The sequence below is a fragment of the Pomacea canaliculata genome, linkage group LG1 (genome assembly GCF_003073045.1).
Source record: "Pomacea canaliculata isolate SZHN2017 linkage group LG1, ASM307304v1, whole genome shotgun sequence".
NCBI lineage: Eukaryota > Metazoa > Mollusca > Gastropoda > Architaenioglossa > Ampullariidae > Pomacea > Pomacea canaliculata.
In genome coordinates, this window is record NC_037590.1 from 34,446,647 (window position 1) to 34,472,797 (window position 26,151).

The following is a 26,151-nucleotide window of genomic DNA, read 5'->3' on the forward strand; positions in this document are numbered from 1 at the left end:
GTCTTGCAGATTCTGCAAATTAAAGCGAATCAGGGGGATATTTGAGCAGCCTTCCTCCTGCACTTGACCTTGAGGCTTGTTAAGACAACAATATTAGTATGTTAATATATAGCTATATTCCCATGTAGGCTTAATGCGCTTTACAAGAGTGATACCAATTCAACAAGAATTTAACACACTCACACATTTAAATGCACATATGCAGTCCACACACTCATAGCTATATAGAGAAAAGTGTTGGTAGCTGGGATTTGAAATCGCCATTAGACCAATGTCGGTACACAAAGCAGCTATATACGTCGGTTCTCTGACTAGTTGAGCCTGTCTAATGGACTGGACTACCATGGAAACTTTGACCCATGTCCGGCGTGCACACACAGATTGCTGGCAGAGGCATCACCACAACACAAATATGTGCACAACAATTCACAAGACATCAGAAGGTTTCAGTCCACGCTGGTGATACACACTGATCCAGAATCCAAAATGTAGCGAAGTGGTTCAAGATGAGAAATTGTCAAATTTGTTATGATTGAAGTGGAGAAAATTTAGCTGTAGAGATAGCTAGTCGACAAAATCATGCAACGAATGGCACAAGAAACCGTTTCAACAGGTATGGTTTGATCTGGCGCTTTATGAATTGTCAAGCACTGGTGGAAAGCTTCCTCATAAAAGAAGATTATGGTCACTGCTTATGTCAGAACCTGTCAATGTCCTCATTGTGACTTATTGATGCTGGATTTAAAGCATCTGGGCAACAGGATGAAGTCGATCTGGTTATGGACCACTCCGTCTTTCGAGTGCCAAGTTGCCGTCCTTGATTTCTTGTCGGAATGTAGGGTGTTGGCTAAGGGAGTCGATGGTGATGTGCAAACTCTTGGCATCTTATAAGTCCTAGTCGTTGGTATTGCAAGGCCAAATTTACCCACCATTCATATTGGCAGGCGTCTGGGTCGTTTAATTTATACAATTATACTCAATATTCTTTTAGAGTCGTGGCTTATCGCTGTGTCTTCACAGGTCAAGTCATGCTCCAGAAGTACGTGAAGTACAGAATTCACATAGTATTTGCATATATGACAATGAGAATTCTTTATTAACGAGAGGTAAAATAAGCAAGAAAATGCTTTATCCATTTAGCCCTCGCCCTTTACAGGGAAAAAAATTAACTAAGTAAATGAAGTAATTAAGTACTATGAGAATAATTTGTAGTAAACATAAAGGAAGGTGGATATGTACAAAAGTGGTTAAGAAAAAATAAATTTTAAAAAAATGAGTGTCTTATTCAGTCTATTGTAAAGGAATTGGCATTTAGTTCAGATTGGTGAAATGTTTATTTTTTAAAAAAACCTGAGTCTATTAGTTACATTTTGTTGGTTTCTCTCATAATGAAACATATTTACATAACGTAGCATCAAAGGCAGGTTGTTTTCTTCGGCTCATTTTAACTATTGTCTTTCAAAGATTCTTCACATTACTTTTTATTTTTGGTTCACAACACTCAAGAACTGTGATATATGTTGTGTGTGCAGTACCATTCATGAATACGGTTCGTAAAAAAGATGCTTCGTCAACAGCAACGAAACACTTATCCTGTTCAACGTCTTTCGTTTCAACGTAGACCAAAACAGTTATCTCCCCTTAAAGCGGCGCACTAAGATGCACTTCCGGCGAAACTGAAAGGAGGTCAGAAGCACCGCAGGTTGGTTATAATTCATTGTAAATTTAGAATAAATAGTGAACAGATGAAGAATACAGATGAACATTTTATTGTAATAAGCTATACTGAAGCTTATTGACTATGTTTTGTTTAGTTATTCAAACGCTAAACATCTAGTTTCACTTTCGCTTTTACGAACTGGTGACTGTGTCTTCGACGTGTATGTTGGGATAGATTAAGAGAAATATATGTCTATTATCGTTTTAAGCTGCATGAATCCACCTGCATCTTATGCATTAATGAAAGTATTAGTACTGAACACAGAGTTCGGAAGCGTACATTTTTTTGTTTACATGAAATATCTTTATGCAGACAAAGACAATCATTGTTTAGGAGTTTTCTCAACTCCAGCAAAAATGTTAAATGGAAAGGCAATCAAAGCCTCGATTTGGGTCATCTGCGCGTGGGGAAATTAAGCGGCAATAATATGCATATTTGTTATCAACTTTCTACATATATCCATTAAGGGATATTTCACGTAAAATGGCCCGTATAATTATGCGACCGCATTAATTCCAATAACTTGTATTGCATATACACTTCAGTTTTGCATTATGCCTTGTTTTAAGAAAACGAAAGTACTGTCAAACACGTCATTATCACTTCTTTGCCAGAGCAGCACACTAGACTTTATCATTTTATAATATTTAATTTACATGTGGTCTGTATCGTTTTTGTTAAAAAGCAATTGCAAATTAGAAGAGGATTTGTGCATGCCTACTTGTGTATTTTGTCAGTAGTCAAACAGAGAAGATCTCTGAGTGACTGATCCCAGTGAGCAAAGGATGGGGGTGGGTAGATGTGCAAGAGCGAAATCAGTTAAACATATATTATTTTGTTGGGTTTTTATGTTTTGTTTTTCTATTTATTTGTGCATGAAATTTTTAAGTAATTAAGAATGATTTTTTAATTATCTGTAGTAAACATAACTTCTAGTCTGAATAACTACTTCTCTAAACTCTGGAAAACTAAAGCATTAAACAAGTTTTCCTGCTGGCATATTAAGTGTTGCACAACCTAATGGCTTGTATTTTTAAAATGCATACATGGCATGGCAAGATGCTATATATGGGTATATGATTGTGTAAAACTCGATTAATGGTTAGATTTGGGTTTTCTGTTTGCAGTCCATAAACTTTGTTGTATGCTATATTATAACTTTCTCACTTTCCATATCAAACATATTTTATTATTTGATTTGCATTTATGTTTAGTTTAGTTTATTCCTTGTTGCTCCCTTGAGGAGCATATGGCCACAACAACACCTCGCCAGCAGACCTGGTTTTGGGCAGCCCCCTTTAGTTGTGCTGACGTGGTTCCGATGTCCTTTGCCTAATTTTCTACCGTTCTTTTCCAATTCTGCTTTGGTCTCCCAACTCTCCTCTTCCCTTGAGGGTTCCAGTCAAGTGCCTACTTGGCAATGGTGTCAGCTGGTTTGCGTAGGTTGTGTCCTATCCAGCCCCATTTGCGCTTTTTGGTGTCTTGGCTAGTGGGATTCTGGTTGGTTGTTTTCCACAGGCAGCTGTTGGAGATCTTTTCAGGCCCACAATATGGTGGAGGCTTCAGTTGGTAAAGGTCTGGAGCTTGTTGATTTGTCACTCTCCAGGTTTCAGAAGCATACAGTAGGATTGCATTCACATTGGTGTTGAAGATGCAGGTCTTATTGCTGAAGGATAATGCTCTGGAGTTCCAGATGGGGTGTAGGCTGTTAAAAGCATGCCTGGCCTTGTTGACGCAGCTTTTGATGTCATCGCCTGCTCCACAGTCCTTGTTGACAATGCTCCCCAGATACGTGAAGCGGTCTGTTTCCAGGATGTTCTCTCCTTGAAGTTGGATTGGAGTTCCTGCTTGTTGTTGATTTTCATCACTTCGGTCTTCTTTCTGTTGACCTTCAAGCTGGTCTTCTCTTCTTCCTCTGCTCGCTTACTCAGTTTAGTTTGTGCATGTTTTTGCCGATGAGATAGGAGACTATTTTCATCTGTAAAGTCCAGGTCCTCTTGTTCTTTTTAAAAAAAAAAAAAAATTTAGCATAAACCTGACGTCATTACATGGCCATGTCAAAAGTAGTTCTTTTTATATGGATATATAAATAAATATATATACACACACACGCGCATGTATATAGTAGTCTTTGTTTATTGTGATTCTAATGATTACTGTTATTTTTGCTTCTAATCTGGTTTTAAATTTTATATTCTGCAGTCTTTTTCTTTACTGGCATGGCGGGGAATGGCCACTGAGCATGCAGACCTCTTGGCGTCCTTGGCTGTAGGGCAGCCAGCGACACAGGATGTGAAAGCTATAACCGGGAAAGAAAGAATTGTTCTTCTTAGAGGAAGAATTAACGAAGAAACTGCACAGATTGCAGTACAGGAACAATCACTCCCAGAATCATTAGGTAATATTCCTTCAGTAGTTCCTAAAGTGGCTGCAAATCCTTTCAACCTGCGCAAAAAGAGGAAGGTAACATGGCCTTTTCAGTTCTTTTTGTAATCTTAAGCAGAGGGGTGATATCAGAAATGTGTTAGGTCAGTTTTTATGTTATTAACTAACCTGGCAAAACAAAAAACTTATGATTTTGAATTTTTGTAAGATTTGAAAGGGATCACACAGCTATTTATACAGTATATTATAGACACAGTACTAAGAGAGAACAGAATCTATTAAACATTGTGTATATAACATGGCAGCTCTGTACCATATATTTTAATCCAGGCCCTTAATGTTGACATTCAATAGCTAATAGACCATATCTTAACCTGCAAGGACCTTTTCTTTTGCACAGCTCAGGTGTGCCATTAACACTGACATACAGTGTTAACAAATGTCAGTTATAAAACAGTTTTATTGTGCATTCCATATTGTGACCTTTCTATCTTCATTGACATATTTGACTTCATTGCAAAACTGGTCTTACTTTAATGAAAATACTTTAAATCACAGATATTACGTGAAGAAGATTTGCCACCTAACGATCCTAAGATTATGCCAACAAAGGAGAAATTAGGCAAACTGGAAATGAGACGGCCAGTGCGCCCTATTGACCGTCAGAAAATGCGGCCTTGGCTGAAAAATTTGCTAGACACTGGATCTGTCTTTGGTCTTAATTGGATGAAGCGTGAGGAAGGAATTTTTCAGATTTCTTGGCGCCATGCCTCTAGGCTTGGGTGGAATCTTGAAACTGATGGAGACGTCTTTGAAAGATGGGCAAGACATACTGGTTATTGTGCAATTTGACTCCTTATTTTTTTAAGTTTGGGCAAATCTAGTTATCTGTGAAATGTTTGAATGTAGCATTCATCTGATATGTTTTTCAGTCTTCTTTAAAAGCTTTCTATAGTCAAATATTTATATCTTTTTGTGTCGTCACCTTTGGTGACTGTTACTGCCTATGCATTAGTGAGAATGATCGTGCATTTAATAATAGTAGTAAATAATATTTATTTACTGATAAAAAATCATAAGGAATTTTGCAGGGATCTTTAAAGATGGAGATGACCCAGAACCAAAGCGATGGAAGGCTAATTTTCGCTGTGCTTTGCACAGTCTGCCTGATGTAAAGGAACTCACCTCCCCAACCGACAGAAAAGGCCGCAATGCAAGCAGAACCTATCGCTTCCTGAATCCTTCAGAGGTTCAGCCACCTGTTAAAAGAAAGCATCGCTACACCATTCAGATTCGTGAGTGATATATCTTTATCTTTTAGGCCACAGAACTATAATTAGTCATTTCTGAACAAAAATTTGTAATTCCCTTTGAAAAAATAATTTAAAAAATTTAAGCATTTAAAAATGGTTTGGGAGGAGAAAAAAGATTCATTTTAAACATGAATCCTTCCCCGCAAAGTATATATGCTCTCACAATAAAGTTGTCAATAGGAAAGAAAATGACTGCCAAGGACTACAGTTAATATTTTTCAGAAGACAATGTTTTGAGTAAAGTTGCCATATAACTCACTCGCTTGCTCCTTACCCCTTTCCTTTCTCTCTGTTTTGCTCTTGTATATGCTTCTGTCTCTGTGCATGACTTTATCCAAATTTGGTGTAGTTGATATATTTTGCAATTCTTTTGTTCATTTGGAGTCACCAATAAGATCTAAGACAAAATAAAAAATGATCCTGGACAAAATGCACTAACCAAACATAATCCATGAGCAAAGTCAATTTGAATATTCCTGCCAAATTCAGAATCAGACAAGTGGTGTGGATTAGAAGAGACTTCAACTGCTACTCACCTGCCCCCACCATACACACATACAGAGTCAGGAACAGAGAAAATCATGATAACCATTATCTAAGGCAACATGTTTCAACTAAACATAGTCCCTTACTGAACCAGAGATGATAGGAGTATTCCTGCCAATTTTGGTAAGAATCCTAAAAAAAAAAAACAGTGCAGATTTAGGTTTCAACTATAACCTGCTTACTGCACACAAAAACAAACATTGCCACAGTCCGCATTATTTAAGAGGTGATCAATGACTAAAATATATGCTTTGTCACTGACATTTGATGAAGAACTTGGTAAAATCTTTAGTGTAGCTGGCATTGATAAATTATCTTACAATTTCAGCCTACTCGTATGAGCGCAGTAGTGATGATAACACTTCTCAAAATGCAGAGTCAGATAATGTAAGTATCAGTTAATTGTACATATTCTGTTACTTATTTTTTTATTGTAATTTGACATTTAATTAAATAGCAGCTTTGTTTGGAATATCAGGTAATAAGCATGCGTTAAAGCTATAGTAATGAATTCTGAAAGATGCTACAAAACAATGAAAGTTAAGGAGATAAAGCTGTTGCTATTAAATGGTTTGTATATATGATAGTTTAGAGAGCAAGGCAATAAAAAAATACTTCTTGCAGTCCCTCTGATGGTCCCTGAATCTGATAACAGTAATTTAAATCAAATGCATCTTGCATTCATGGAAAGTGAGATACAGCTGCAGCTTTGTAAATACTACTTTCTCTTTAAACCTTGTGACTTTCTTAAAGAATGCTAGTGTTAAGTTCCATTTTCAGCTCTTAGTAGTTTTTAGATATTCATGTGGTTTTCTAACCAACAATGGTAATTGTTTAATATCATTTAAACTGTTGGGTTCATGTGGAGAATAATATAGAAGACTGGATATTTAGAGGACAGCACAGATTAAGTTGGACTGTGCCCCTGTATGTGCACTCATAAAATCAAAAACATACAAAAGTTTGCTTTTTTATAAATCACATGGAGTATCGGTCATTGGGATTAGTAATAGTTACAATTACTTCTATGGCACACAAGGTACACTGTTTTTAAAAACCATGTTGACAACATTACATGAATGTGATCTTTTTTTTTGCCTTAGCTAAACTCTGAAGAAGAGGTTGGAGAAACAGTGCACCAGATACCTCATTGTGACCATGACTATGCTGCTAGACAGGATGAAGGTATACCAGAAGGTATATTTACATTTTTCCTCTGGCATTATTAAACTTGGTGATGTTTATAAGTTTACTCTTACAAGTTTATTTTGAAAGATTTGTTTGTTTTGTTAGGTTAGTGATTATTGTTATGCCTCTACCTCTACATTAATTGATTATTGTGTGTGCACAGAGACACAGACCACATCTGCTGCCTTTCAACGCCATGGCAGTGGCTTCGTGTTGATCAAGTCCAAAGATGCTCATGAATACGAGTTTCGGCTTACGTCATCATCTGCTGAAAGTACTTCTGTGACTCAGCAGACAGATTTAAAGAAACAATTTGGCTCGCTGAAATCTCTTTCAGCTCAAAGAAAAACTCAAGCAACCAAGAAGAAATCTTCAGTTGTCAAAACTATTACAGGGGCCTCTAGAAAGGCCAAAGGAAATGCTAAAGTTGCAAAATCTAGGTCCCTTCAAAATGCCCGAACCAAAGCTAGAAAGACAATTGAGGAAAATACTGAGGGACAATCTAGAAGTAAGCCTTCAAAAATTAGCCTCAAAGAACTTCTGTCAAGTCGACAAGGAACAACTTCTAGCATTAGTGCCAAGAAATCTCGTTCTAAACGTTCAACAAATTCACCTACAAAAAAAAATAAGAAAGAAAAAGAAGACAGTGAAACACTAAGGAAAAGTAAATTAGATGAAGAGAAAAATATGGAAACCCCAGTCCAGCATCATGGTTTGCAGGCTTGCATGCTGCTTCTTGAGGCAGCCACACAACTGGACCGTATGGATTCCTTGACAACCACTGCTTCTTCTGTTCCTTCCCTCACCACAACAGCCAGTGCAACTGTCACAGCAAACAAACTGCCAGGGACATCAGTTAATTCTGTCCAACTTACAGAAGCTCCATTTAAAGCATTACACCATTTCCTGGGGTTGTCTGCTGTAACACCATCTTTGACCTGTACTCCAGCAATGGCTTCACTCATGTCTGCTGCTAGTCATGCTTCATCAGCTGCCACAGCTATCCCCTTTTCACCTGCCTCTTCAGTGTTAGATCCTTGTGCAGCTAACAAAAGTGTAAATGCACAAATAAACAAACAAGATAGCATATACAATAACAAAGCTCAAGACAATGATGGATACAACCAGGATAGTAGTGATAACCTGTCATCAACTGTTTCTACAACTCCTGGAGCAGGTTTGAGCATGCTGAAACAGTTGTTGCGTCTGACATGTCCAATCTCAACCACTAATGTAACTGCGTCTGTCCCATCAGTTATGACATCTTTTCCACAAAACTCTTCATCCCAGACAATGTACAGTTCTAATTTGATTGGTAGCTGTCCTGTAGAGAAGAAAAGTGACGGTCACACAGTCTTAAATGTTTTCGAAACATCAGGCAAGCCTGCATTGTCCACAGATAGGTCACATTATCCCAATTTTGAAGTGGTAGCAGAGTATGAAGTGGGATCTTCACCTGCAGAAACTTGGGAAGAAACAGATGAAAAAAACTTCCCATATTTGCGTGTCCATACTTCCAAAGTATATGTCAAGCAAGATTCGCATACCTCCAGTACACCAGAACTTAACAAGCAGTCGTCACCCTCTGTTGCAGCAAGTGCTGGTGCAACATCAGTTAAAGTCAGTGTTTCGAGCTCACCTTTAGAGCATCTAACAAGTTCTGTGGAAGTCTGTTCCAAGAAAAGTCACAAAGACACAGTGGCAGCACCACATGTGTCAGCTTCTGACAGCAGCGTAGCAACTGTTTCATTAACAAGTCTCAGTTCTGCAGCACATATAAATCTGCCTGTTTCTTTGGGCTGCTCATTGCCACAGGCATTTTCTGTGATGCTTCCAAAGGCAGCCAATCATACTACTCCTTCAGTAACAAGAAATTCAATGCAGTTGCCAGCAGTGAAAAAAGCACCCTCGTTGACTAGCCTGTCCTCTTCCTCACTGGATCTTTCACAACTGCTGTCATTATGTGCAGCCAATGGTAACGGTCAGATTATTTTTAAGCCTGAGGAAGCAGTTGTCAGTGTTGTTGATGATGATATTGCCATCAACAATACATACAGTTTACCCAAATCTGATGTGCATTCACAAGGACTTGCTGTGCCCACCAGTACTGTCCAGCATCTCATACTGACTGGATGTGAGGCTGTAGATGGTATAAAACAAGAACTAGTGCCCTCGCAGGAGGAAAACCAGGTGTTGACATTCAGTACTTGTGAGTTAGTGGATACATCTTATAACTCCAAGTCCCATACAAAAATTTCAGAAGAATCACATTTGGAAACTTTTGAACAGAACTTCAGAAACATTGACACTGTCACAAGTAGTCAGTCTAGTTTTTTAGTGAATGTGGTAGAGGAAGTGGTATCTGATTCATCAACAGGAGTGGTTTTAGCAGAAGAAATTGTAGACAATCACATCTCCCAAAATTAAATCAAATATGAACCAGTTATTGACTGAAAACTTTATTATCTAGCATTAAATACATGGTAGACTAGATAGAGACATTGGTTGAAGACCATGATATTTAACCAGATTTCATGTAAAAGAGTATTGTATCCAATCCTCAAATCAACATTAAAGAATCTTTAACTATCGCATGCTAAAGATGGACTTTAATCACGGATTGCAATACATTATTCATAATTGACAGTTATGACATTGGAAAAAAAGCTTTTCCTCTTGCCTTTAAATTTCTTTCGGAGAAACAGATATTGGGTGACCTAATTTTGCCTCATTGCAGATTATGTTTGATTCTCACTTCTTTGTAATTCATTATTAAATATAGATAATTTTTTAAGTTAATAAATTTTGCAGGACACATGTAGCCTGTGACTTTTTTCTTTTTATTTAGCATACCCATGCTCGCATTTTACCAGTCAAATAACATGCCACACATTGTGTTTTATAATTTAAGAACAAAAGAAAGCAAAAATGTCTTCCCTTCCATATTAGAACTCCTTTTGTAATCAAATCACTGTGGGCCTATTAGGTTTATGCTCCAGTTTTTTTCTCAGAAAATGTCTATATTAAAGGGTCAGCACAGCCCTTGGGCATACTTTAATATCCAGGAAATTTTGATTACAAATAAGAGTTAGTAGGCTTCCCTGACTATCAAGATATTGCTTATACTGTTCTGCCTGATAACTGTATGAACAGAACTACTGGGAAAAAAGTGTAACTGAGTTGTGCTACTCAAAAAGCATGCATTTTGTAGAAGTTTATCTTAAAAAAATGATCATTGTTTGATTTTTACCTAAAAGTGTTTTATACTTTTTATACAAATTTTAGGTGTTGTTTGCGGAATCTCAGACTATGAATGTGGATGATGGAAGGCAGATATATTGTTCATTTTTGTAAATTGCAACCTTGTACATAGTTTTATTAGAATATCTGGTAAGTAACTAATTGTAAATGACTGGCAATGCCAATTCAATCGTTTTGTAAACATGATTTTAAAACACTGTCCATGCATACAGGTGTGCATTTTTCCTTTCACTCACACACATATTTTATATAGAAATAAGCAGAGCACTCCTCAGGTAACAAGTTACAAAAAAACTTGTAAAAAATCAGAGACTGTAGCCTGTCAGTTTAACTAGGTTATCTTCCAAGACTTTTAAGTGTGCAGTATTTTGCTTCCTGTCAGCTTATCATCATCAGACGTGTTTCTAAGGGTACAATCCTGACAATATACATTGAATAGTCATTTGGATAGAATGCAGATAGATATCAGCTGTCACACCATGTCTCAGTATAGACATTTAGTGAAAAAGCCCATCACCTTGCATTGTGGTCATTATACTATCTGTAACAGTATGTAAATTATTTACGAAAAGTGCTGTTATAATGAGTTTTTTTTTAAATGAAGCTTCCTATTTTGTACCATTTTTTGGCATGTCTCACAGAAAGAAAATCTAAACTACTGTTTGTTGTTTTTAAATCTCAAAGTTTACTCTTCTTTACCAGCTCCTTCAGCAAACATTTTAGAAAAAATCCCATATGTATCATTATTCTGTCTAAAATTGTCATAATAATATTATTGTGCAAAAGTAGACATATGAAGCATGAAGTCTTTCAGTCCCTGTGCTTTTGTAGGAATCTTGTAAACAGCAGTTACAGTAAAATGTAATTATTTTCAAGGTTCTTAAAAAAAAAAGTCTGCTCAGTTACATAGTTTTAGCATTTTAGATAGGCGCGCACTCAGGAACTCACTACCAAGTTAGTAGCATTCACTGCATTGAAGATCTGAATATCAAATTTTAAATGTTGAAGAAAAGGCAGAGATGATTATGAAATGTCTCCCTCTTTGTCTTAAGACTGTTCTTACAAGAAACTCAGTACTTTGATGGTGTTTTTCTCCATATAATTATGCACATAATGGTGTTGAATGTTACTTAATCCAATTTGAAGAATTCTGTTAGAAGTTGTACTGCCACATTGCGTAACCTTGAAAAAAGTGAAATGCGTGACTTTTCTTTGGTAACATTATTCAAACATTATGCACTCTTCCATCAAATATTTATGGTGTGTTGTTTTGTAGCATATGACTGCATTCTTGATGCATATGCATGATTGCTTTATTTTGGAGCTATGGTTGAAGCATTTTTTTAACCTCAGAATATTTTCTGAATCAATGCGTAGTATAGATTTATCTATGGGAAATTTTAGATATTTGTAGTTGTTACATATTAGATATATGAGGCATTTGACACTATCACAGAGCCAAAATAAAATATATCCGCACATGGGGATCTAGGAATTTGCATTTGCTGAAAAAAAGTGAGGACAAACCAGTATGCACAAGATCTTTTATTATTCTGTTTGCTTTCGTATAAAACTTTTTTGAAAATCTGTTTTTACGCTTTTTGTGCAGACAGTATCTCGGAAGCCACTTTGTTATGATTAGACTAGAATTGACGCTGGCAGTTTGGGTTTTTTAAATCTGTACTTGAGGGTTGACTATTGTAAATGTTTAAATTGGGGTTAGAAATACCTTTTTAAACCTTCCTTTAAGCATTTAATTTTCTTGTAGTGAATTACTCCTCCTTTTCTCCAAAATCATTATCAGGGTTCTTACGTTAACGCAAGGATAAAGCATCACTCAAATGTGCATGTCCACCTTGCAAACTGCATGGCATAAATCCATTTATCCATGAATTTAATATTTTATGTTGACATTGAACAACATCAAATATTTCTAATAATGCAACCAGGAAAATCTGCTTGTGATCTGAGGAATATTTGTTAGGCTGATATGAAAATACTTCACAGTGGTTATTGTATTAATATTTTTATCCTTGGTAAATTTGCAGTTTTCATTCTCACAGCTTCAGTTTAGTTGCTGAAGTTCAGAAAAATTTTGTCATTCTTTTGTGACTAGAGCAAACTAAAATGCAGAAGTCAACAGAAAGTGTTGACACAGGATGAGTTTAGTTGAACCAATAATGCAAGAACACTCGTTAGTGTTTAAAGTCTTAGCACAGTGTCAAAATGACTAAACATGTTTAAATTCTGAGTTTTTGCATGGATTTGTCTTAAATTGCATGTTTCACTTTGTCTGATTCTTCTTCCTGTCCCATGCTTTTTTCTCACACACATCTCCCTCCTCTACCTACTATTTTTCATGACACCTAATTTAACTGAATGTGCAAACTAAGGACAAATCCTGGATTTTTTTTTTAAGAGAAGTTTTTATAAAATGACCACATTTTATTTGTTGAAATCACCATCTGGTGATAGTCCCTGATTCACAATTACCACCTATTAACAAATCAAAAATCAGTACTATTTTTTGCCAAGATAAGCAGCAGAAACCTAACACAAGCCAATACTTTGGTTCACTCTGCTACAACATACCGGTTTCAAAAGTCCAAACCCCCATACTAAACCCACCTCTCCATCAAAATAACCTTCATAACCCTCCACTCATTTATGTCTACGATTTCCAGGAAACCTTTTCTGTGACACACACGCACACAATTATTGGTTGTAAATTTTCTACATAGTTATTGGCCAAATTTCTGCTTTTGTACAGGTAATGTTTCTACTTTTCTTTGATGGTCAAAAATTGTTAACAAGGAATCTTATTATAATTAGGATAAGTTACATATTTAAGGAAATGTGAGACGTTAATTTGTTGTCACCCATTTTTTCTTTTATCTTGTACATTGCATTGAAACTTCAGCTTCATTAAAAATAGAAAAAATGTGTGTGTGTGTGGTTTGCGTGCGCATGTGTACATGCTTGCTTAAGTCTGGTGCATGTAATTGTACGGTGGGAAGATTTTCCTAGAAAAAGGGTAAATTCTGAAAGATATTTATTTATTCAGAAAAACCTTCTTGGCATTATTATTTTCATCATTTATATTAATTGTTCAATTATGAAATTGTATTTTTCATTGCATGACTGCAACTTCTTAATTGCTGATAAACCTTAAGGGTTCATTGTGAGATCTTAATATTAAACTGACAAATAACTGTCTAGACAGATACACTGTTTTCAGGAATAAGTCATGAGTGTGGTAGTGTGCATCACCTTATGACTTGAATATGGTTTATTTTATTTTGCTTACTGCTGTATACTTTAGTGTGCCTTTGACATAAGACTGAAAGTGTTTTAAAAAACACAATGATTTTATTTGAGCAGCACAGAAAGTAAAAATATAACCCCCATATACCAAATTGCTTATATTTTTTGTTTGTTTACTTTGTGTTATATAATTTCTTTGCTGCTTACATTTTTGTTTTAGGTGACATTATGAACAGTGATCATGGGTACTTCGACCATCACTAATACCATACACTTAGTGACTACTTGCCTGCCTGGGTTTTCTACAAAATAGTTAAATGGTTGTTTTTGCCACATGTAGAACATAATGTGTACTTGCATGTCATACTTTCTCGCACTTATATGGTGAAGTGCTATAATTCTACAACCTGTGGGCATTATGAGTGTATTAACAATTGTTGTATTGCTGTTATAGTAGTATGTGTCCCCATACCAGTATGAATAGTCTCTATTTACTGCTTTGTATATGCACATAAAAAATTAAACAAATGGTAACAGATTGTGTGGCAGATTTGTCATCATGTGGTGTATGGATGCTGGTGACCATATTATCTTTTGGATTTTCACATATCACGCCTAGCTTGTGGCTAAAATAAGGTGACCATCCGTCCCCGCTTTCCGGGGAGCCCCCCATTTTCAGACATGTAGTCTACTCTGCTCTAGTTTTCCCCTTACCCTCCCTGGGCACAGCACGATCGCATTGTCTGGCATCCTTGCATAACTGATATGAAATATTAACGATGTATACAACGGGCTATAATTATCAGACAACAGAGTCGTTAAATTTCAATAAATTTAACTGTAAAATTATGTGTTGTGTATCAACATTTTTTTCCCTTCCATTGCTTTGAGGAACGTTTGGTCCCTGGTGAGCATGAATGATCTCCCTTCGATTGTTTTTTTCTATCGAAACGCAGATTCCCTTCGTCGACATCCAGATTGTCGTGACAGTGTGAATTTTCCAAATCTACGTCTACTGATCAGCTGTGTGACATATCGTTCGTCAGGGAAAGTTACTAAGTTAGACAATGTCTTGGGGTGGACAACAGCACTCATACGTAAGTTCAGTGATATTTAAAACATAGGTGGAAAGTGTTAACCATGTTGTCCTTAAAAAGTAATTTCTAAAATCTAAACAGTTTCATTGCTCAGTTTTTATTTTTTCTATCCGTTGCAGAAATTTAAACAGTTGTTGTGCTCATTAAAAAATATCTTTTCTCCAGAGAAAGTAATGTGTCCTCAAAGTAGCATGTTTTTGCAACGAAATTGACCCACGTTTTCCTGTTTTTGTTGTACAGACCAAAACTAACAAAGAAAAAAGAAACTTCGGATGTTTCGTTTCCATTTTCTTTTGGTGGGGGTGGTTATAAAGATAACTGAGAAATTAGTTACATTATATTAAACAGCAAGCTAAATAATCTGGACGTTTTGTGAGTCTTCCTGAAGCTCAATTATGCAGTTTCTCGAAATGCTTAGTGACATGTGACACATACTTTGAAGCAGCGACTTGCTTGCGTAAGCCAAGTCGGCTGATTCATATAATGATACGCTAGTTTGATTATCACATTTTAGTTTCAGTACCATCACTCTGTGTTCATTAGTTAATTATTCATTGGAATTAGGAGACTTGCCAAAAGATTGGCAAATAGCAGAGGTAATTGCACTCTTCAAGAAAAGGATGAAGTGGATCCTAGTAAGTCCAGCAGATCAGTAAGTTTAACATGCAAAGTATGTAAAGTTTTGGAGGATGTGGTTCAAGACGCACTAGGAAAATATTTTGTTGATAATGGAATGTATACAGAATGCAAAAATAAATCTTGTGTGACACAATTGGAAGATATGTAACTTCATTATTGGATGAGATTAAAGTTGTTTGCCAATTATACAAAGATATAAAGCAGAAAACAGCATAGTGATTCAAAGTGTTAATGACATATTACAGGAATGGTGTAAAAAAGGGAACTTGTTTCAATATATCAAAGCGTAGGGTTATGAATGTAGGTAAAATTAATCGGAAATGTGCATATAAAATAAGGATGGGTGATTAGTGTAAATAATAAAATTTGTGATGAGAAGGACTTGGGGGTTAATTTTGACTGTGAGTTATCTTTTGATGCACATATTCAAAGAGTGGTAAAGAAGGCTAATCAGATGATTGGTATTCATTTGGATAGAGAAGCATTTTTTTAATTGTACAAAGCACTTGTGTGCACACATGTGAAATATGCCAAAATGACCTTAAATAGGAAACCCGTATTAATATAAAGACATGCTACTAAATTACTTTTAAAATATACAAATGTTTTATTCCTTTTTTTCACAGATGCAGTGATATCAATTTGCATGTATTTTTCTTACCACCATAAACTAACATTACAGTAAATTCAGATGGAAAAGTGTTCATCAGACATTGTTCCACTACAAAACACAAATGTTACTTTTCACAAAGAGTTGCTTCAAATTGGAACTTACTGTGGATTAACATTAAATACACACCCAATTTGAGTAGCTTCAAGAACTCTTTAGATAATAGTCCAAAATTTATAGAACTATTTCACAGTTTTGATAGTTACTTTGAGAGGAAAATAGATTGTAAAGCAGTAATCTTGAAATTCGGACATAGATGATATTCAAGTGACCTTTAAGAAGGAATGTTAAATTACGTAGGCTGGGAGGCCTAGGCGAATGATAGCTAGTCCCTACTACACTACTACTACAGCTGCACAATAGACATTGTTTTCAGAGATAGGTAAGGATACGATAATTTTTCTTTAGTAGTAAGGCTACATATATGGAAATCATAAAGGCTGAACAAACCTTAAGATGAAAGCTTTTTTCATCCATCATTTATAAGCGATTTTAGTGACTCAGTTACAGTCTGCTGAGAGAAGGAACATCCACTGGGACATTTTGCACATTACAGCTGTGGTTCTCAACTGGTAGTACTTGTACCCCTAGGGTACGCAGTAACATTAATAAGCACAAGCCGTTATGAAAATAAGTACTTTTATGTGCGGACATACTTTCACCATTTGAGGGCAGTCTTGAAAAAAGTTGAGAATATCTGCATTTCAGCAAGGTGCATATAAGATAAAACAACACAGGTAGGAAATTGAAGGGCTGGCATAGGTCAGATGGCTGGGCTTATAGACAGCAGTTGATGAGGGCCAGAGGCTCTTTTATGGTACGGAGGAAACCATACAAGAGCATGATTTAGGCTTCCTTGTATGTCAAGAAGTATAAGCCGTCAGCTGTACACACATTTTGAGCAGGGAGATCTTCATTTGTATCTCTGCCAGGCTTCACAATGGCCCTTTAATGTTTGTATATTTTATGTTATTGTTTCAATTAACAAATTGAGTGAACAAGCATATTATGATATGGAACATAGAAACACAATTAAGAAAAAACTTTATGTAAACAGATCTAATTTAGAGTGCATAACATCAGTTAAAACTTCACTGTCCTTGTAAAGCACAAGGCCAGCACAACATAATTTTTTTCTTTGTCTTGCAACAATAAAAAAGACAACATCTAAAGAGTAGGCCCAATATGACATCAGAGTCAAACTCACAGCCTATATATTATATTCCATAGTATCTCTCACTGTCTATATATATATGTATATAAATGATAAAGAACACTATAGATAAAAACCAAGTCTTTTTTTCAGGATATGGTGTCACAGACCCAGATATATTACTGCTACAATATCCATTGAAAGCATAAAAACATAAAACATTATTATTATTAGGGTGGTTACAATCAGGCTTCACAGTATCAACCATATGGACAGCCCACTGCATATGGTCAACCAAACTATGGTCAACCACAATATGGACAGCCACATTATGGTCAGCAGCCACCATCCAATCAGTACAATTATGGTAATCCATATCAACAACAAGGGCCAGGACCAGGGACTGCACCTCCAGGATACGGGGGTGCACCTAACATGGGTGGCTCATTTGCATCAGGAGGCTATGGGAGTTTCCAGTCTCCTGCACCACCTGGTGTTAGCCCAGAATTATGGGACTGGTTTCAGGTAAGTGTTTGGGCAAGAATTTTTGGGGAAAATACAGATATATTTGAGACTTTGTTGCTTTGTCTTATAATCTGTGTATTTGAGTGTTTCTCATCAAGTATTAAATTTAAACCATCCTGGATGTACCATAGTGAATTTAGGGACAGTGAACTATGAGTGGTTCACTATGTCTAGGGAAAAGCAAGTGGAAAGCCCAACCTTCTCCTGTTCCCCTTACCTTCTTTAATAAGTCAGATACCCATGTGCTGTTAGCACGCCGTGCTTAGGGGGCAGGCAGATGAGGCATTTGCCTAGGGCCCTGTGCTTTTGATAGTCAGCAGGGGCCCAGCTCCTTTGATTAAAACCATGACATTGAGGGCCCCACACATGCCCTATGCCTCAGGCCTTGCGGGGGCTAAAGATGGACTTGGCTCTTAGGGCAAGGGGATTTTTTCAGCACAGGACCAGGTAGGTATTAAACCAATGACCTGCCTGCTGGGCTGCTGAGCCCACTAACGACTAGTATAAGTATTCACTTTTTTCTGAAACAAGAGTAGGAATCTTTTGTTACAGCATTTTCTAAATTATTATTATGAATACATTTTTTCAAACAAAAGTTGGGGGCTGCATAGCCTAGTGACTAGTGCACTAGACTGTAGAGATGTATCACTAGTCTGAGGCCTGACTGGACCTGTGGTTGAAAAATTCCTAATGACTACCAAGCAGCAGCTCTGCAGAAATCGGTGCCTGATTTTTCAAGGAAGGTAAAGACAACAGTATGGAAGAAGGTTGGGTTCAACATTTTTCAGGCTATGCCCAAGATAAGGTAGACCATGTTAACTGTATATAGGTTATGGGATCTTTATCTTTAACGAGAAGATTATAATAGCTAATTTTCATACTAACATGAATGACTGACATTGGTTATAATATAACATTATTATTACAGACAAGGAGGGCTTGAATGATTTAATCTTGAGATTAAATTAGTAGTCATATATTCAGGGCTTGTTGATATAATGAAAATGATGTTTTAGTCATGTTACTAGACATGTTCATTTAAGAAATTGCTTTGTGACCATGTAAATTACTTACAGGCTGTTGACCAGGACAAATCAGGGAAGATCACTTGCCAAGAGCTGCAGCAGGCCCTTATGAATGGAAACTGGTCTCCCTTCAATGCTGAGACTTGCAGGCTTATGATTGGCATGTTTGACAAAGATAGGCAAGTTTATCTAGTGCAAATATTCTCATTTGTTGGGTGACAAACATATGAGAACTTTAAAAAAATCTTGTTTATTGTCCTACAGCTGTAAGAATAAGTGCACCCAATAGTATAAAATTTGTGATAATCTAAAAATATTTTAATTTACAGACAACAGTAAAGTTGAAAAAATCTTTATGTTTGCTGTTCTGGCCCAATCATATCAATAATTGTTTTTTCAGAAGTGGCACAATTGATGTTCATGAATTTGCTGCTCTCTGGAGATATATTCAAGACTGGAAAAACTGCTTTGACAGGTGAAACTTTAAAATTTTTTGGCTTATACCTATAAAGCTTGCATCTTTTTTCTATATTTATGCTTAAGTGGGCAGCATTAATCCTGCACAATGATGAGCAGTATTTTCTTGATGATGGTATACTAGAAGTGTGTAAAGTAGAGAACCCTGCACAGTCTTCATAATGAGGATGAGGGGAGAGAGCATTAGATAGTGTTTCTTTGCTTATGAAGTGCTGAAAGTGTGTGTGTGTCACTATGCATATGTTGCAGATTTGACACAGACAGATCTGGAAACATTGATGCTAATGAACTTGGGCATGCCTTCCGTACATTTGGTTACAACCTGTAAGTAAAAACAACAAAGCATACACTGTTTATATTAAATGTAGATGTATTGCTGTTCAAATAAAGGAATCAAGTGCTTTTACCATGTTACTCTATGAGCCTTCTTTTAGTATAGCACACCAGAGCTGAAATTGCTCGTGCCAAACTAACAATGGCGTACTTCAGTTGCTGCGAAGAAGAACAAAGTTTTTCTTGATCATTGTAGTATGTTTATGACATGTGGAAGAAACATCTCCTCTTACCACTACTTCTTGGAAATTTGTATATAAAATTAACTCTTGAATTACTAGAACCAATTTGTTGCTGTAGTGACTTGGCCTAACAGATTGATGACACAAAGTTGATAAGGCAGTTAAAAGGGAAGTCACTCTGCGAAGAATTCATTTTTAGTGTCAGTATTTTCTGAAACAGATTGATACAGTTAAATATACTTTAATAAATGAATGTTGGAAAGTAACAAAGCTTCAATAGGCTTATAAACCTTTATAACATACTTTAGGATTTTCAGTTGCCATTCAATAATAGTAAAGTTGTATGTCTGAATATTAGTAACACTTTTAATGCTGCTGCAGATCTCAACAGTTTTCTCAACTGGTCGTACAAGTTTTTGATCGACGGGGAATAGGAAGGATCAATTTTGATGACTTCATTCAAGCATGTGTCATGCTCAAGACGTTTACAGACAAATTCCGTGTTAAGGATTCGCAGCAGCAAGGCATCATTAGTATCAGCTATGAAGAGGTATGTTGTATACTTAGCACATGCTGGTGTAATGCAGTGGTAATGCTCTTGAGATGCTGGAAGTGTTTTTCTCAAATTATTGAAGAAGACCTAGAAAACCTCGAATTAGCAATAAAGAACAAAAATGTTGGTTGAGAAGGTGAATAATCTGTTAATCCTAGTTGAAACGTAGAGGCTCACATGGATCATTAGTAGGACTCGCATGGATCATTAGATTGTGTCATGCAGGTTTAGAGTCCTCCCTAAAAAGAAGAAAGAAAAAGCTTCTGTGACAAGCATGAATGAATCTCTTGTCTTCATTGTCTTCAATGACTTGATTTCAACCACTTATGCAATCTTTATAGCAATTCCAGGTAGACTCTTATTTTGTACAGTTAAATAATTAAACCAGTGCATTCTACCATGTGTACCTGTGAATTACATGCTTTCACTAAGGCTGTGTATTTTTGTTTCCTTTTTTTAATTTTTCAGTTCTTGGAAATGGTGCTTGACAATACACTACTTGGAGTGCAGAAGTAAAGTATACTTCTGAACTTCCTCTCTCAACTGTGATGCCTTAGAATTCCCCCATACACCCACCCTGTTGCAGTCAATAACTTTTACATCAGACATTTTTTTAAAGTACATCAGGGATATTAAGCATTATGTGGATTCAAACTGCAACTTAAAAATCCATTAACTTTTTGAGTTTTTTAAAACAGGTTTTATTTGTGTTAAATTAATTTTATACAATGAAGTCTAGTGTCAGACATGTTTGCAGTTGTCAAAGTCTCAATTGTTTGTAGGTCAGTTTTACATCTATGACGCATATGCCATTATTAGTAAAAGAATAATCCTGTTTTCTTATTTTATACATTCACGGTGACTTAATGATTGATGCTGACTTTGTGAAATTTAAAGGGAGCTGCCCAAAACCATGTCCGGTGGCGAGGTGTTGTTGCGGCCCTATGCTCCTCAAAGGAGCGACAAGGAATAAACTAAACTGACTTGTGAAATATATCTGCTTACAATTTTGGGTTGCAGAAAACTACTTTCTGAAAATAGTTTTTAAAACACAGTTTTGGAAAAGTTCATAAAGTCTTTCATTTTTCCCTAATCTTGTATAAAGGAAAACAAATAGACCTTAGTTCATGGTGTATTTGGACCCATCTAACAAGAAGAGTTTTGAGGTACTGAGAAGGTTTAGAGTTCTAGAAGGGGGCCAAAGACATCACTCAATAACAAAACAATGCACCCTTCATGACTCAGCTTGGACCTTTGCTTTAGGTGCAATTGTATGTCAGCAGTTCTTTTAAAGCCCAAAATTTTAAGTGTCGGTGATACAGTGTAGTGTTCTCTATCATTTAAACCCTTTTTGCTAGTTGACTAGAATGTTCCTTCAAGCATACGATATGAAAGATTACAGCTTACCTTACTGTGTTTGAATGATCATAAAGGTACAGAAGGTACAAATAGCAATACTACAAAGAAGAAAACAAATGAGAATATTTTTTTCTTCCATTCTGATGAAAAGGCAGTTTTTCTTTATGGATGATGGTATTGTATATACTGTTCATATGTAACTGTGTTTGGATGTGGGTGCATATGTATTTTTAATCTGAGGATGGTGGCAAGTTTCATTAAAATCTTTAATTATTAATGCTGTTTATTTTTTAAAAAGATGACTCAAAACATGCTCATATTCTTCGTGCAACATTATTATTTTCAAAATGGGCGTCCTGCCTGATAGATTTTAAGAAAAGGGGATACTGTTTTTAAAATCTGTATTTAAATGCTTACTTAAAAAGAGATTTTACCATTTATAATGACAAATTTACTTTTGTTCATTATTTTAATTAGAAAGATACCAACACTACAGTGGAAGTAATATATTTGAAGACCCAGTGTTGCCAATAACTGTAAAGACAAAGTGGACAGTAGATATGTATAATTCCATCTGATAGATTAACATGGCACCTTCACATTATATCTAGTTGTTCAGTTGAAGTTTCATTGTAATAGAGATTAATCAACCTTTCTTATCATATTTTAGTCATGTTTTACTATTCCCTTCATTATAGCTATTACAAAGTTATTTCAAGAAATTTTGGTATAAGTGCTTTTCTTTCAGGACAACTGAATAAAATCTTCTATTAAAAATTTGCAAATGTTTAATTGTTAAACGTTTTTACTGTTCAGTCATTTGTAGAATATGGAATGACTAACAAGTAGATTAATCTTGTGTTGACTGTTGTTCGATTCAAGTCTTTTTGGGGGAAATAAGATATTTTATTTGGCATTTTGAAAAAGGTAGCAATGCTAACCAGCTTATTTTGCATGCCCTGAGCAAATGTCAAAGTTTTCCTAATGATTTGTACTGAAAAAACTTTCTCTATGTTATTCACCAGTTGCAGGCCTTTTTTATAATGGTGGTTGTGAAAAACACAACAGTACAATATAGAGAGCAGGCACATTTTTTTAAAAAGTGGCCTTGCACAGTTTTTTTTTACTTTAGGCATTTACAATTAAATGTTGATTTTAAAAGGCGCCAAAGGAGACTTCATGTTTGTATATACAGTATTAAAATCAGTATCAAGTTTTCAGCAATTGTATTTCTTTGCTTGTTTTGTATGAAGAATGGTTTGTGAATCTAAAGTAAAGTGACATTTGTGCAATCATTTCAGCAAGTTACGTGGCAAATTGCTCATGACATCCATACATATTTGATACATGCCACAATCATTAGTCACCACGTTACCTGATGGTTTTCAGGTATTACCTTTTTATACCATTGCTCAAAACAATTTTTACTCTGAACATATTCTTTCTGTATACGTGGAATAACAAAAAGGAAAATATTTTAGAGGGAGTGGGAGAAAGAAAGGAGTCCCCAGTTTAGTATCATTTGTGTTCATAGCAAAAGTTTACTTTACAGCTTCCCCAAATAAATCACATAAATATACATTAGCACTTATTATCTTTATGACTATGAATCTATGCTTAATTTTTAAGAAATTGAGGATAGGGTGTAGGCACTAAGCAGTTGTAAAATGTAAACTTCAATGCCTGCATCTATTAGAAGTTTGCATTTCTTGCTTAAGTAGTGGCACATACAAGCCCTAAAGACTGAAAAGCTATAAAATCAGCTTCACTGAGTATGTTTAGGCACACTTTTCATAGCTAAAGCTGCTGTTATGTTCTCTTCGGGTCTCCAGACAAGGTTTAAAGACTGGAGAGTTCAGAGTTATGTTATCTGTAAATGTTTTTTTCACTAGTTACCCATTTTTTTCAAAAATATCCAGGCTGGTTGAGTAATTACATAAGCATCTTCAGACATTTTCAGTAGAATTAACAAATTATTGTTGTGTATTATTTTGCTATTTATTGCAAAGTCAGTTCTTTCCTAAAACTGGGAACAACTTCTGTTAAAAAAGGGAACTGTTTTAGTTTAGCTGGATGTGCTCAATTAATGATCACTTTGATGGAGTGATTTGACTAGACAAAAGGGGAAAAAAACCCTAGGGGATTATGCTGAGAATTCTGGCGTAGGCATATTAGATTTTCATAGCATCAGCTTATAAGCCCATAGCTTGCTACTTTCATTTGCAATGCTGCTTTCAAAATAAATATGTGGAAGCGTGTTTGCAAATCTGACTTTTTAGTTTGTGATGTACTTGGTTGCTATTTTAAAGAAAAATAAGAATGACACTTAGACAATTTAATAGGAGGATGCACTTTTCTTTGCATCAGTTCTGTATTGCTCTTTTTCTAGCAGAAATGTCAGCTATAATAATTTTTTTATGATATGTTATTGTGGTTTTTCTGTAACTTTTTATATGGTGCATTTCTCTTGTGTTTCAAAGAGGTCGAGGTGTTCATTTCAATACGCAACGTGTATGACACTTATGAACATTTTTATGTGAAATAAGATAAGGTGCTAAGGCTTTAAAACACACTGTTCACTTTTAATTGGTTTCATTTTCTAGTTGCCAGAATTAAAGACTGACCTGATCACTTATTTATTATGTGAGAACATTGAATATGTTTAATCTTTAAGAGCGCGGCAAATCACGCAATTCTCCCTCCCATCCCTACCCCCACCCATACACAGAGAGAGAGAAGGAGAGCGCAGTTTTAAACATAATCCAGGCGCACTTATCCACTCCATTACATCAGAGATAAAGTTACGATTCTTTTGTCGGGAGCAGGTTTATTAAAAAAAAAAACGCTGAACATTTCGTGTGTACGCAACGCCTGCCCTTATCCACTTACAACCCTCACGTAAGCCTCCGAAATCAACTTCAAACGTCTGCTGTGAAGTACATTCGTAACGCAAAAGCAGACGATACCGAATACGTCCCCCTCCCTTTCCCCCAGCTTCTCTCCCCCTGATCACAGACGATGTTCTCCCATTTGCTTTCGACATCGCGCCTTGCAGACCTATCAGTTTCAGAACGACGCTTTGAAGTGGTAGTAGTTAGACTGGGCATGAAGGCTTTCGGGGCAGATGCTGCGCTACAGCGAAATACCTCGGCGGTCCTCTTGCAGGCAGGCGATGATGTGGAGATAATCCTATCTGTCCTGACGCACTTTACTGTATCGCATTTGCCTTCAGGGCGGCCTGAGAATCAAATTCTGTTTTCTTTCCATTTCTTTCTTTTGCGTGTTGCTAACAGGCGAATCCATCAATCGAGGTGGGTTAAAAGAGGGAAGGGGGAGCCTGGCGGAGTTGGGTTTTGTTTTTGCAAGGAGCAGGAGGAAGCGCAGTCAGCTATTCGGGTCGGCTCCATTACGCTCGGTTAAACTAGCTGTTCATTTAAGTTGAATATCTGGTGATAATCACAATTTTCTTAATTCTTTTGAAACAGGACTACCACTGATACTTTTACATATAACTGTTTATCTTCATCTCTTCATGGATTTCGAAAAGTCGAGCTCAACTGAACAGCAAATTCATAAGTCGGATTATTATTATCGCTATAGCACTCTAGCATTATCACCAATCGGACATGATCAGGATACGTGACGCGGTCTTTATGAGGTCAGTGTTTTTATTTTTGCCTCTTTCTATGAATGACAAGGCTTGTATTGTTGAGAGAAAAAAAGGAGAAATTAAAGGAGCATACATAGTACGTATGTTATAAGCCAAGACATTTGCAAAATAAATACATAAAACTTTGTTCTTTCCTCGTTTTTTTTTTGTTTTTTTTTTTTACTTGCGTAGGCAAAATGTGAATGTGCTGATGGCACACAAAAGCTGGAACCACAGAATTTAAATGTGGTGGGACACAGAAAGGCATTACATTCAGATTTTAGGAAATATTGTTTGCTTAGGGCACATGCTCCAATTGTCCTTTTTCAAGATTCGTGCTTTTGATGTTGCACATCTTTCTGCATATTGATATAGCTAAGGGTAATAAAATCGCACCATCCAACGACCTCTTGAACAGTTTTGGAGTTCTATTTTCTCTATGTATTTTATGTGTGTGTCTTATTGCCAATCTTAGATTTGACTCGATACCAAACGCTTAAATTAAAGCTATTTAACAACGTCTACAAAACGACAATATTTCTTTATTTGTCTCTCTTTGCGCGCGTGAGAGAGAGAGAGTAAAGTGTTTTAAAGACCCATGTCTTCCGTGACTTTGTCACCTGACCGAGCTTCTTTGACAAATTTGTCGAAATGGCTTACAAGTTCACAAAGTGCACATCTAACAATCTGTTAAGTGACTGGTATGGCTTTCTTAATGGAGTCGTTGAAGTGAGATAGCAACTGACGAAATGATTAAAGGAACTCTCCGCAAAAGCATTAATGTTTCAGGAAACCTCATTCGGTCTTAAAAG

General features: G+C 36.1%; 2 protein-coding genes across 5 annotated transcripts; both read left to right on the forward strand.

Moving 5' to 3' along the window:
* Positions 1–1,629: 1,629 nt before the first annotated feature.
* On the forward strand, positions 1,630–14,216 carry LOC112565296 (putative GPI-anchored protein pfl2). 4 transcript variants are annotated; one of them, XM_025240699.1, is made up of 7 exons: positions 1,630–1,702; positions 3,923–4,183; positions 4,664–4,940; positions 5,197–5,400; positions 6,293–6,351; positions 7,068–7,161; positions 7,316–14,216. In XM_025240699.1, exons 2-7 carry the CDS (start codon positions 3,950–3,952, stop codon positions 9,577–9,579), a joined length of 3,132 nt encoding a protein of 1,043 aa, XP_025096484.1. In that variant the 5' UTR covers positions 1,630–1,702; positions 3,923–3,949; the 3' UTR covers positions 9,580–14,216. The 4 variants fall into 4 exon arrangements, with proteins under 4 accessions (XP_025096484.1, XP_025096491.1, XP_025096468.1 ...); XM_025240706.1 differs by lacking the exon at positions 1,630–1,702 and adding an exon at positions 1,844–2,381; XM_025240683.1 differs by lacking the exon at positions 1,630–1,702 and adding an exon at positions 2,381–2,511.
* A 386-nt stretch (positions 14,217–14,602) lies between these two features.
* Positions 14,603–24,321, forward strand: LOC112567012 (programmed cell death protein 6-like). Its single transcript, XM_025243448.1, has 7 exons — positions 14,603–14,774; positions 17,471–17,761; positions 18,838–18,965; positions 19,187–19,261; positions 19,513–19,587; positions 20,160–20,328; positions 20,800–24,321. The coding sequence occupies exons 1-7, from the start codon at positions 14,745–14,747 to the stop codon at positions 20,845–20,847; spliced, it is 816 nt and encodes a 271-aa protein (XP_025099233.1). The 5' UTR covers positions 14,603–14,744; the 3' UTR covers positions 20,848–24,321.
* Positions 24,322–26,151: the final 1,830 nt, after the last annotated feature.